The sequence below is a fragment of the Pieris napi genome, chromosome 13, assembly GCF_905475465.1.
Source record: "Pieris napi chromosome 13, ilPieNapi1.2, whole genome shotgun sequence".
Classification (NCBI taxonomy): Eukaryota; Metazoa; Arthropoda; class Insecta; order Lepidoptera; family Pieridae; genus Pieris; species Pieris napi.
This window is the reverse complement of record NC_062246.1, coordinates 3,527,273-3,541,839: the sequence shown is the minus strand read 5'-3', so window position 1 is coordinate 3,541,839 and position 14,567 is coordinate 3,527,273. Positions and strand designations below refer to the sequence as shown.

General features: G+C 32.5%; 1 protein-coding gene across 1 annotated transcript; it reads left to right on the top strand.

The window, feature by feature from the left end:
• Window positions 1–1,300: 1,300 nt before the first annotated feature.
• Window positions 1,301–10,408, top strand: LOC125055038 (putative inorganic phosphate cotransporter). The gene is made up of 8 exons (XM_047657242.1): window positions 1,301–1,568; window positions 2,716–2,936; window positions 5,960–6,196; window positions 6,981–7,187; window positions 7,901–8,071; window positions 8,829–9,045; window positions 9,761–9,999; window positions 10,101–10,408. The coding sequence occupies exons 1-8, from the start codon at window positions 1,535–1,537 to the stop codon at window positions 10,320–10,322; spliced, it is 1,548 nt and encodes a 515-aa protein (XP_047513198.1). The 5' UTR covers window positions 1,301–1,534; the 3' UTR covers window positions 10,323–10,408.
• The last annotated feature ends 4,159 nt before the right edge of the window (window positions 10,409–14,567 follow it).

Here is a 14,567-nt window from a genome sequence, read left to right as displayed (position 1 = left end):
AGCCTATGTCCAGGCTTTTTATTTCACGTGTAACCTAGGGTGTCTTTTGAAGTTAGTAAGTGAAATAGATTGAACTAGCATACAATGAAAATAACATTTTTCAATGTTATTCAATCATCAATCAATGTCAAAAGACACAATATAATTACCTCGTTCTCTTTATCATGGGGAAATAATTGCTGTGTCAATTACTTTAACGTAGCTTCAGTTTTCTATTCAGTTGCAAGCGTAATGTAATGTGCGAATGTTAACTGATCTTAAATGTAACTGGAAAACAGTTTTGATCATTCAGGAATAATATTGCTTTCGGTAATATACTTTTTTTTAGAGCAGTGTTGGCCTAGTGGCTTCAGCGTGCGAATCTCATACCTGAGGTCGTAGGTTCGATCCCTGGCTGTGCACCAATTGACTTTCTTTCTATGTGCGCATTTAACATTTGCTCGAACGGTGAAGGAAAGCATCGCGAGGAAACCGACGTGTCTTAGACCCAAAAAGTCGTGTGTCAGGTACTGGAGGCTGATCACCTACTTGCCTATTATATTTAAAAAATGATCATGAAACTGATTCAGAAATCTGAAGTCAAGACTTAAAGAGGTTGTAGTAAGACTGATTTTTTTATTTTTATTAATACTTTTTAGCGTGTAGTTTCAAAATCACTTTCGACAAACTTTTCCTCAAAAATATAAATAACTATTAAGTAGACTTTAGGCAATTGTAAACCACCTTTTAAGGTTTTTTATATCCTATAAACAACACGCTTAAGCACTCTTTATTAAATGACTCCGAAGAAAGGTCGGCAACGCATCACGTTAACCTTCTGGCAGTGAGTGTGCATGAGCTGCCGTATCACTTTACACTTAATACTTATTTTCCTCCTGTTCTATAATGAAAAAGAATCTAAAAATAGTTCCATTAATAAATCAATAAGATTTGATCTATGGTGAATGTAGAAATGTGTTATTTGACACATTATTACATTCTTTTTAGAACTTCAGGTACTTAAATTACTTTAATCTTTAGTTATAACTAATTACATAATATGTAGTAATTTATTAATAATAGTAATAGTAATTTAAAACATAACATAAAAGTAATTTAAAACAAAAATTATAATAGTAATTTAAAATAAAACAGAAATGTAGTAGTATAATTTAAAAATTACTTTTATATTTATAATTAACTGCTAGTAATTTAAAAAAAATAAATTATAGGTAATAAAATATATTGACACAATAGTGGGTTTACGTCTTTGCACTCTGCACCATTCGTTGTTTTGCAATTTCAAAGCGCCATATTGAAAGTATATCCTATTGACCTTTCTTCAAACACTTCATAGAGATCGTAAAATATGATAGTAAAAAAAAACGTACACCAAATTGTTAGCTTTATCAATGGAATAAGTGCTATTTCCGCATCACATAACTTTGCTCTATCGAAGACAATTTAATGCATGATTAGTTTGTCAGTCAGGTACAAGTGAAGGCTGTAGTCTTTATTCGTTATTTCTTTACCATATCGAGACAACGTGTTCAAAATGTTGACGGGATGGAGGCTCGTGGTGTCAAAACGTAAGTTAATTTTAATATTTATTTATAAATAAAAAGTTTAATTGAAACTTTATTTTAAACAATAAAACATATTATTATCGTTTAATAAGTATTATTTATATAAAGGCTTTTTAAATTTATATTTTATAGTAAATATACTTTTATATACAAATTATGGACTAAAAACAATGTAAGTTCAACAAAAAAAACCTATTTATCGAAACTCCACAGCTGCGATTTATTTTGTTAATAAATAAAAAGAGATTTACTTAAAAGCAGATAATTATTTCCGGCCAATGATTTAAATTTTCAGCCAAGAATAAAATTAAGTAAATATGTATAAAAACTATAAAATAATAGTAATACTGTTACGTATAAAAGCGCGATTGTTCTTAATATAGTCAATACTACTCTCTATTGAAATTATATGGTCTTCTTAAATAGAACTCACATTATTATATATTATGCCGATGTTTTGTTTTGCATATATTCTTAATATTGTTCGTTTTAATTGCATTCTGTCACAAGAGTGTAATTACCGTTTCCTTTTTTTATGTAATATGATGCAAACGGGCAGGAGGCTCATCTGATGTTAAGTGATACCGCCCATGGACACTCACATTGCCAGAAGGCTCGCAAGTGCGTTGCCGGCCTTTCAAGAATCGGTTTGCTCTTTTCTTGACACTTAGTCGAATTGGATCGTAAATACTTCAGAGGCACATAATGGTGGTGCGCGGCAAAAACTGCCTTAGAAAACGCTTAGTTGTGGAACGCCAACGTCGTGGTGATACGTATGGTATTTTGTATATTGCCTTGACGTCCGATAATGAAACTCGGCTGCAGGTGTACCGAACAACTCCTCTGAACACTCTCCTTGACTATTTTTCTATGTGTCCCCGAACACATGCTCGTGGATTTAGGGTATTTTTAACTTCGTCTTAGTAAGTATTAATTGCGCTTAGAAAACAGTTCAGCGCCGAGGTTAAGAGAGTTAACGGGGGTCAAATAGTCTTGAGAGTGAGGCTAGAGGTGTGCTATTATCCTACGTTGCAATAAAACCTTCATTACTAAGCATCAAAAACCAACACGTACCTATGATCAGATGTCAAATCTCACGATTTTCCTTTATCATACATGGTTTGTAAACATTTGATTATTATTTTTTCAGTATTCATAATACCTCAGCGATATGTGTTAGCAATAATGGGATTGCTAACCATGGCAAATGCCTTCACATTACGTCAATGTTTGAATCTGGCGATCACACAAATGGTGAAGAAGAAAGCCGCACCGGAAGTTGGAAGTGTGAACTATGATCCGGATGCGTGTCCGGATTTTAACGTCGTAAACTCTACCAATGACATAGGAGATTATTTAATAGATGACGGTGTAAGTATGAAGTTACTATGCTTATAATATACAGTAAGACCTCCTATCAATATATTTTTCTTTTAACATAATGCGCATACACCTTTATTTCTCGTAATATGTACAACGTAGCAAACAAGTTTTGACATTTTTTATGAGATGCAAGAGTATAGGTATAATATGCATATTTTCGTACAAGGAAAATGTAACTAAAAACCCAATTTTTTTCCATACAAACAAATTGAGATAAAATTCTGGTTTGTTAAATTTAAAATAATATTTACGACCGAGACGTATCGATATATGTATCTTTGTAATAAATTCAATAGATTCACGTTTGATTAAATTGGGTTAACCTACGCTATTAAACTTAATGTAAAAACCATATATAACAGCATATGATTTTGTAATCTTTACACAAAAGATAGTTACATTTCTAGATGTGCAAGCACGAAGTATTGCGCGGCGCGCGACTATCTTTGAGCTGTCGGCGACATCAATAAATTTTGTACATTGTTTAAATTTGGTTATAGTAGGATAATCTAACTTAACAAATGAGTCGATCTATATTACGAATATACGACGATTATTATGTGTATGGAATGTATGGATTCTTAAGAATAAATCTACCTTATGACTCATCTTTAGATTAAATGTACATTTTAGAGGCATTTTTTTCCGATAAGGTTTTCACTCCTTTTTGCGCCACTTTACTTTAACGGTTAACTTTAGTTATGTTTAAGAAAATTCTATTTGTTGTTAGCAAACATTAATTCTCATTTAGTAGTATAGTTTATAAGTGTTTCACTACTATCACATCGCTTTTTAATGCATATTGGGATTTCACAAATCATAACTTCTTTATTCGTAAGATTTAGAAATAATATGCGCGCGTCAGGGATTGTCAATGTGAACTATTCATTATAATTTTACTACTACTGTAATACATACAAATTCTACTTTGTAGTAAAAACGAATAAAAATTATTGTGACCAAAAGGCTTATTATATAATTCAAATTTTGCAAATAGCTAAAGTTCGTTGAACCCTTAAAATATAACATGGCAACGGGATAAACTACGAGTCTTTGGGTAACGCTAATCATTGACGATTGATTTGGAGATTTGCGATGCGTCTAGTTTGTAGGTTTCAGACATTCAAACTCATTGGGGCTTGCTTTTAATTAAATTAAAAATAACTCACATTTGGCTTTTCACAGTTTAGGGTTATTATATAATTTTACTATAAACTATGTGCCACCTTATAAGCAATTTGATATAAATTTATGTATTTAGATAGAGTTCAGTAAGAAGATCTTTTTCTTTGCACTGTTATTAGATAGCCCATATACCAATTGAACCATGAAGGTAGCTTTGAATTTAATAATTAATTCGGTACGCATTGATTGCATAACTGATTTATGGGCCTCTGATTCAGCTTTCTATAAGTTTTTGTAAATAAGCAATTCTGTGCTAAATTATAATTACGATAATTGCGCTATACTTCGGTTACACTGGACATTTAATAAGACCGACATAGTCCGCCACATCATTTAAAAAAGTTATATGTAAACTAGCTGACCCGGCAAACATTTGTTTTGCCATATATATTATTTCTAGGAAATATTATTTTAGTTCAATAAAAATATCTATGTACAATAATAAAAAATACGGATTGATCGTAAAGGGGTGAAAATTAGGGGTTGTATCTATTTTTGTATGCTGTATCATAAAAAAATAGAAACAAAATTTTTTTTTGGGGTGGACATCCCTTATCACTTACGGGATTAAAAGATAGATAGTAGCCGATTCTCAGACCTACTGAATATGCATATAAAATTTGATACAAATCGGTCAAGCCGTCTCGGAGGAGTATGGTAACTAACATTGTGACACGAGAACTTTATGAGTAATAACAAATACAATATATAATATGTTTTTAGCAAACTTCCATATTATAGTAATAAGATTCTCCTTACAAGGCCAAATAAAATTACTTTTATCTATATAGAATATATAAACATCTGTGCCACGGTTATAATACATACATAATTATGCAGGCTATTCGCGCTAATTATTTAGGTTAACAATGAAAAGTTTTATCCTCATACAGTCAACCAATGTAAATTTTGATAAAGGGCTACTTGCACAACGGTACTTTAGTTTTGATAATCAATAACAAATAAAATGTGTGTGATTAATTTGGACGCTTTGAAAATCGTAGCCTTGTACGTTGTTAAATTCATTGCGATTAGTCTAATACATAATGATACTTATTGTGCTTAGAGTAATAAGTAATGTACGAGAGTAGATTTAGACTTACAAATATATAGCTAGCTTAAGGATGGGATGGGCTTTGTTATGGGATGCTACTTGTGTAGATATGTTAGCCGCGTCTCACCTCCCTCGGAAAATATGAGAGTTCCTCTCAAATATAAGTCTTTCCTCCGACATTGATTTTTCCCTATGGAGTAGAGTTTCTTGGGCCGTGGGGTTCAAGTGCATAGTTGCTAATGAAAGATTTAGGCGCCTGGTAGATAGTAGCGGTGACTCAGAGCTGGTGCTTTCCTTGCTCAACTATTAAGTATAAGCAATACAGTGACGAAATGCTGCCATCGTTAAAGGTACAATGCCACAGGGACAAAACTTTTTATATTTGTTTTACTATTCTATTCATCCATGTTAAATTATTATTATTACTATGTAGGTTAATAATATTGTAAACACAGTATCCTTCAACTTATCAGAAAGCTTACCTCAAAAATAAACAGTCCCTTAACCTCATATTCGAATCTTTTTCCTTCCTGTTTCCGGTAATCATCTTTAATTCATGATTCACCTTGACGATTGTGCATCTCAGACGTGCTGAATTCCACGGAATATTTTCCTTTACCTTCAATAAATACTGTATATGATAGGTATAATTGCGCAAATATTAAAAAAATGGTGCGTAAACGCTTCACGTGACCCACGCCTTTTTTATAAAACAATATATTGAATTTCATTCATGTTCATACGGTCATAAACTTTTCTTCTCTTTCTTCAGTCAGTGAAATTCGAATGGAGTGAAGCTACCCAAGGACTTATACTTGGGGCATTCTATATTGGTTACATAGCTACCCACATACCAGGTGGAATGCTAGCAGAGAAGTTCGGTGGGAAATGGGTAGTTGCTCTCGGTCTTCTCTCAACTGCTATCTGTACATTTATAACCCCGTATGCAGTGAAAACTGGAGGTGCAGTTGCTCTTATCATTTTGAGGGTACTCGAAGGTATTGGTGAAGTAAGTATTTTTTTTATTAGAAGAAATTAATAGAACTACTTGATTTGCTATTTTAAAAGAGTACCGAGAGTTTTTTACGCCGGCTTTTTCTCTCGGCCTACACCCTCTGTCTTCTTTGCCGATAAGTAGGGATGCCTACAAATTCAAATATAATGACGTGGAATAAGTGATACATGTATCTTATGTTCCATAATAAACATATTTTTTATTTAATTTTTTAACCATGTGAACCATAGAAGGTAAAAAAAGCATATTATACGTTGATTAGAATTCTTAACAATACTCACTTGTGCGGTGAAGGAAAACATCGAGAGGAAACCAGCACCCAAAAAGTCGACAGTGTTTGTCAGGCACAGAAGGTTTTTACCTGCTTGCTGCCTTGTGATATGTATTTTTGTATACTGTATCATAAAAAATATTAAGGAGTGGAACACACTTAACATTTAGGGGGATGTAAAATACATGTTGTCCGATTCGAATATTTTTGTAAAATTTCACGAAAATCGGTTGAGTAATTTTGAGTTTTAGACATTTCGAGAATTTTATATATTAGATATAACATATCGTAATCCAAATATTATTTAAAAAGAGAGACTTACAAATAATAATTGAAAATAAACTTAAACATTAAAAATATTGTACATATTGTGGCTATATATTTATTTTATATACATAACTAATCCCCTCTACATTTTCTCACTAAGTAATTGTAATTCATTGATAAATAAATTATCTTCGAACCGAACGTTGATTTTCTTAAAACTAAAACTTTTGACTTATTCAGGGACCCACAATGCCTGGTTTGATGTTGATGATATCCAAATGGGCACCAAAGACGGAGAGATCTGTAATAGGAGCTATTGTGTTTGGAGGATCACAAATCGGGAACGTCGCTGGATCTTATTTCTCCGGTCTTATTATGCACCAGAGTAGCTGGGAGAATGTCTTCTACCTTTTCGGAGGTGTTGGCTTAGCCTGGTTTGCTGCTTGGGTATGTATGACATCACGTCCAATAACGTAATTAGAATTAGCAGATTATTTATTTATAGGCAATTAGGTGATCATTATTTGTCTATGATTGTTGGTTTTACTAATATTCATATTTCGATTTGCTTAAAATCGAACAAGCTCATATATCAATTTATTGTCAAGCACTATCATTGGCAGTATCTGTGTGATCCATCATTTGTAATCTACGCTTGTAGAATAGTTTTTCTCATATTCTACATTAAAACGACTAGATTTTCTGGGAATCACTTTTTTTGGTAGGAAACGAAAGCTCCATTCCAGGTCTGGCCGTCTATGCCTCTATGGACATATAACGGTCTATATAAAGCCGACTAATCAGGGACAGCCTTCGGACAGTTGATAATTTTAAGATTGTAATTTGACGGTTTCACTTCGATAGATTACAATCTACCGAATAATAATACGTTAAATTGTAAGCAGTACATTAAGGTTCACAATCTTTCGACAGTTCACAATCTCGCAAGATAGATTACAATCTAACGGTATTTACAATTTAACGTTGACATATATATTAATTGAAAAGCCTTAAGATTGGGTCTCACCACCAGTCACTAGGCTTAAATTCATAAAAGGCTTAATCACATGATAGGGCGTGGCACATAGATTACATTAATACAACCTATATTGGCATTCTAGAGTTTATAAGATATTTTGCTAATTAATATTTCTTTTCAGATTATACTCTGTTATAGTTCTCCGAATACACATCCCTACATATCTGATCGTGAAAAGAAGTACTTGAACGAAAATGTTGAATCTCTTTCAAATAATGAAATCAGATTAAACCCAGTTCCATGGAGGGCGCTGGTCAGATCTGTCCCGCTTTGGGCCCTGATTGTAGCTGGTGTAAGTATTGACTTTATACATGACATAGTTGCAATAACGAAACTTAAGTGAACACAATAGTAGTGAATACTGAACAGTTTTTAATGAAAATTATATCCATAATTTTTAACAAAAAATCAATTATTATTTAGTAAACACACATTAAAGAAAATAAAGGTTACATAAATTTTCTAAATTTAATCTGTAATTCAGTTGTTATATAATTGTTTGTACGGAGTTTAAAATTATAATTGCTTTGATGAAAGATGAAGATTTTAAATGTTTCGTAAATTGAAAATCTTAACGATAAAAATGTTTGAATATGATCATAGCAATAAGAATTTTCGTATCTTCACTTATATTTATGCAAACATATTTTTTAAAAGCCAGACAGTAAAGAAGATATATCTTAATATATATAAATTACGGGTCACGTTGTTTGTCCGCTATGGACCCCTAAACTACCGAACCGATATCAATCAAATTTGCACACCGTGTGTAGTTTGATCCAACATAAAAGATAGGATAGCTTACATCTCAATTTATACCCGTAATATTATTTTATTGCAAAATATTTGTTTATTATTAATAGTCACAATTCTAACAGATGGCGCTGTGTTGAAAGTACCCACGTATAACATAAGCTATCATCCCCATGACTGGTGTTCTCCTACCGTTTCCCTTGTATAGTTTGCTACTATGTAATACATATAACAAAAACCTTAGCCACAGCATCGCTTGGCCGGTCTGCTAGTAAAAATATAAAATCTTCTTCCAGATTGGTCATGATTGGGGTTACTACACAATGGTCACCGATCTTCCTAAATACATGACAGATGTATTAAAATTCGATATAAAATCAACTGGAATACTTTCCTCAATGCCATATATCGCGATGTGGTTTACATCAGTATTCTTCGGATTCCTCAGTGATTTTGGTATAAATAGAGGCATCTACAGTTTACAGAATGCAAGAAAAATATTTACTACGATTGGTATGTTTCACTTTAGTTAAAACAATTTCCTTATCCCACCTACAATGTAACTTTTCCGAGATATTTATCAAACTCCACCTGCAGCTAAGATAACTTTGCTTGCGCGAATTGGTGGCTGTTCCAATTTTAAACTTAGACCGGGGTGCCTATACTTTTGAACTTGTTTTATGTAGGAACATTTTTATCAGTCGTTCATTAGCTGATATTGAAAGATATATCGCGTAGGTATCATTAGTAGACAAGAGAGTGTTGTACGTAAGACCAGTGTTGGCCTAGTGGCTTCAACGTGCGACTCTCATCCCTGAGATCGTAGGTTGGATCCTCGACTGTTCATGGACTTACTTTCTATTTGCACATTTAGCTAGCCTTAGACCCAAAAACTGGACAGCATATGGCAGACACAGGAAGAGATCACCGAAGTCAAGTTTCAGTGTTACAATTATTCCTACAAAAACTGAAACCAGGTATCGAAAGCTGAATCATGGCTAGAAGGAACGGACTATTTACATAAGTTTGTAGTTCATATAAATGTGTCCATGCAAGTGTATCACGCACTAATTCAAATACATACATTAGTGAAGGTTTTAGCTTTGAGTATGGAAAAGAGCTTGAAAAAATTTTTTAAATATATAACCTCAAACTTGTTGATTATTGTAACGGAATTTTTCGTAACGTTCGTTCGTTATTCTAATTCATGAACACTTTCATTTTTCAGCTGCCATCGGACCTGGTATATGTATAATTTTAGCCTCATATTCTGGCTGTAACACCACCTTGGCTGTGGTCTGGTTCGTAGCTGCTATGGCCTTTATGAGTGCATATTACAGTGGAATGAAAATTAACGTTCTAGACATCACGCCCAACTATGCGGGTACTACGACAGCCATTGTCAATGGAATATCCTCTATATCTGGTATCGTGTCGCCATATCTGATTGGACTTCTTACTCCAAATGTTAGTATCTAGAGAATTGAGTATAATTTGCTCGTATATCGTAATTATCGAATTATAAATGTACTTTGTGTTAAAAAAATTAATTAAAAATTATTTTTCAGTCTACCCTCAAACAATGGCGAGTGGCATTTTGGGTGTGCTTTGTGGTGCTATTCGTAACGAATTTCGTTTTCGTTATCTATGGTAAGGGACAACAAGAATGGTGGGACGACGTCAAGTTAAATGGATATCCGGCGGGGTGGAAGCACGGGCCTTTGCCAACGAGAGAAAATGATTCAGAAACACCAGAGAAAAAAATTAAAGAAAAGCAAGAACTGCGATAACTTTTTCGTGTTTGTGATATTCTAGTTTCTTTATTAATTTATTTCGTTTAATTACTCCTGACCACTCCGACACTTCTGTTTAAAAGTGAAAATTGTTAACAGCTTACGTTGAATGACGTTAAGATAGAGAATAATTGTCCTTGGAGTAATAGGTGGCAATTGTGCAATGTTTTATAAAAAAAATCATAGGCTCGATCGACATTTTTGTAATGAAATTTGACAAAATTGTTACTTTTATCTATTTTGTGCAGATGCCTTGAACATTATAGTATAAGATCCCGCTATACAACGACCTTCACCGAGATGCTTATTTAATGAAACTTATTTTATATTTAATTTAATATGTCAATAAATATAATCCATATGGGTTGCCTAGCAAATTTCAGTCCAGAGTATGTTTAATGAATATTTAAAAAAAATTTTTTTTTTTATAATTTGCATGTAGTAAATTTTTTGAACTTTTTTCAATCAATATTTTTAATCGGGGTAGTATTATATATGTATCACTAAAAACTTCTTTTATACTAAAGATGTATATATACTTTAGTGTCACATAAAAAATATACACATAAATAATTAATTGATTAACAACAACCTAACTTTTGCATATTCTATGGGCTTAATAATTTCGATTGGTATAGAATTTATCTAATAATCATACCGGTGAAATGTTTAAAGAAATATTTTTTTTTTTAAATTAATTAAAAATACTCTGGACTGAAATTTGCTAGGCAACCCATATGGATTATATTTATTGACATATTAAATTATATATAAAATAAGTTTCATTAAATAAGCATCTCGGTGAAGGTCGTTGTATAGCGGGATCTTAGACCATTAGTTTAGTATAAATAGTAAAATTTAATTTATTTTTAATTATTCTAAATAATAAACCAACGGTTATGTCTATATTATAAGTGTGGCTATTAGTAATAAATTAAAGTAGAATCAAAATTGGAGTTAATGCTATTTGTGTGACGTTTTGAAATTCGAACACCATAATGATTCTTTTTTTAATTATTAATAAGTACTTTTTATAAATAATTATTAACAAATACCGCTAATACTGACGTCTTTATCTACGGTTTTCCCATAACAAATAATAATTTAGTTTCTCTTCGTTCCTCTCTACTATACGCAAACAATAATTTATTTAAAAAAAATCCCTGTTATGTGTTGAAATTAAGTTGTATTATTTTTATATTAAGTTTTTATGTATGTGTACCTGACTTTGAATTTACTTTATATTTTGTCTTATTAAATTATTTTTTTAATATTTGTATTTTAATATAGTTTTATCATTATTATTATCTATATATTGACGGACCCTACGTACAAAGCGTTAGAGGTTTTCCGGAGTGCGTAATAATGTTTGAATCCCTCTAGAAATTCATGTATTCACATTTTGATATTATTTTTTTTCTGAAATGATTTATAAGATATTTTATGATTCTATTGACCATTTGTAAATATATACATGTTTTCATAAAAACTATAGATACTGTTTCTATATTACAAATTTAATATAACCCTGTCGGTCAAGAATAAGTCAACCGTTTATACGTAGGAGATATCAAATCAACGATATCAACTAGTTTTTCTTTAAATTATATTTTAAAACATGTACTTATGTTATGATGAAATGATGTTTAATCTTCTAGAATTCTGGGTCCATTGCTTTTTTTTATTTGCGATATATAACTCGCAATCAAACACCACATACCCTAGATTCCAAAATAAATCGAATAAGTTTTGACGTGCTAGCATACTGAAACGATTTAGAAACGAACTTAAAGTGTATTTTTAGAGATAGCAATATCCACTAATAATTTTGATCTATTGTTACTCATGTTTCACAGTAATATTGTGATATAATGCAAAGTAACTATAAAATCACACCACTTAATTGTATTATAATATTTGTCAAATGCGTGCATTTTACTAGGGAAACTCCCGTTAAGTTCCACAAGACTCCCGCTCGCGTCGATTGGCGCGCTTTTAAAATCGTAGTACAAAGGTAAGTTTGAGGCACCTTCACGCCTAAACCACTGATCGTATCGACATGAAACTACTGCCATTCGATGCGAAATTTGGTCCTAGATGGTTTATGGCTATTTATTTTTTAAATTCCAACGTTCCTTCATTTTTTTATTGCTGTTTTACTTTTATGAAAATTTATCCCGCTAATAAAAACAAAAGAGTCAACATCTGTTAAAAACTCGATTTTCGAAAAAAAACAATTTTCTTACCGGGAAGTTAAAAAGAAGAATAATAAAAATATGAAAAAAAAATTTATAATGAAACATAAAATTTTATTTATTTCCTATTTTAATTCGCCCAGCGAAGCAGGCGGGAAACGGCTAGTATATGTATATGTAAAGTTGTTGTATATACGACATCAAAAAAAAACTTACATACATGTAAAAGTATGGACAAGATGAAGTCAAAAATGAAATTGCAAAAATTTGAATTTTGACATGCCTTTATATATGTAGGGACCATCGATATGCACAATAATAATCGCACAGTCATCACAACGTCAGCCACAGCCGTCTCGATACCATGTGATAAATGATGAAACGTCATGAAAAAACCCACGATAAACATGAATTCCGACTAATCCGATAGTAGAAAAATTAATAATAATTTACACTTTTTATATTCTGATGTGATCTGTGATATATTTTTTTTATTTATATTTTATCTCCGAGATATGTACAAAAAATCAATGATCACAGATCAGAGTTTCGAAACAAAAAACCCTATATTATTAGTAGAAAACTTACGATTTATTGAATAAACTATTTGTGCCGATATGCCGTTATGTTAATATTACCGCGTTTTTATATATTTATACATGCCCATTTCAATAACACGTTCCATGCTAACAATGCTGTTATCATAATAATACGTAATTATATAAGGTTGTAGATTATACAAACATGTTTTTAAGGCTGGCCGTGAACAAAGAAAAAGAACGTCTAGAAATCGTTTTAAGCTCGTAATCAATTCGTACGTAACCACAAGCTTTATATACTTTCTAGATTCTTTATACTTTAAGAACTATTAACGTCTCGTGACAAACCGTAAAATGATAGGGTTTTAATAGTTTCGTTTTGTTTTTTATGACAATCTACTTTTGTTTATAGTAGCCACAAATATAATTTACCTTTCTGAAGAAGGATTTTCTTATAAACTCGTCAAATTCATTGCGTCTGGTATATACACAATATTATGCCATTAAAGTAGTTCCTCGACCGTAAAAGTTGTGAGATCTATGTAATATCAAGTCGGTCAATTTACTCAGTCCCTACTTAAGGGACCTCAGCCAGGCCTTAATTTCGTAATTAACTAACATCACTCTGGGCCACCGCATGAAATTGTGTAAAGCGCAGATTCGGCCCCATATGGGTACCTGTACTCACCTCTGTGCGTTAGCACCCCAGTACCAGCACCTTCCACTTGACCAATCCCTTTCCGAGCGGCTTGATCCTTTGGCGTTGCATAGAGATGTGGGGTCACTCTGCATCATCTATCGCATTTACCATGGAGAGTGTTCAGAAGAGTTCTTCGGATTAATACCTACAACTGAGCTTCATCATCGGACGTCGAGGCAGAATACGAAATTCCACCCGTCGTCCGTCGTTCCACAACTGAGCGTTTTTTAAGGCAGTTTTTCCTGCGCACCACCACTTTGTGGAACCAGCCTACTGAAGTATTTCCGGACCAATTTGACTTAAGGTACTTCAAGAAAAGCGCGTATCAACTCTTAAAAGGCCGAAAATGCACTCGCGAGCCCGGAGGGTGGAATGGAGAGTGTCCGTGGGCGGCGGTATCACTTAACATCAGATGAGCCTCCTGCCCGTCCTGTTTTACAAAAAAATACTTAGTATAGTATATTAATTATACTTTTTTAATCCATCTGCAATCAGCCTCTTTGCTTTTATCAGATTTTATGAAATGATGGCAATTAGGGAACGCAAATCCCATAATTTTGTATTTCCCTCCGTAATTCCTAAACTATCAGACTGCGGCAAACTAATTATACAGATAAAATTTAATTATTAGACCTGTCAGTTTACTCGCGAAAATGTCCTTCAGCAGTTTGAGTAATAGTCAAATAATAATTAAATTATTACACACCGAACACCTTAAATTGAATTGGTACTGTTGCATTAAAAGTAATTATTGTTTTTGTAGGTCAATAAAACCGAATATAACAAATTCTTACACGTGCGATACACG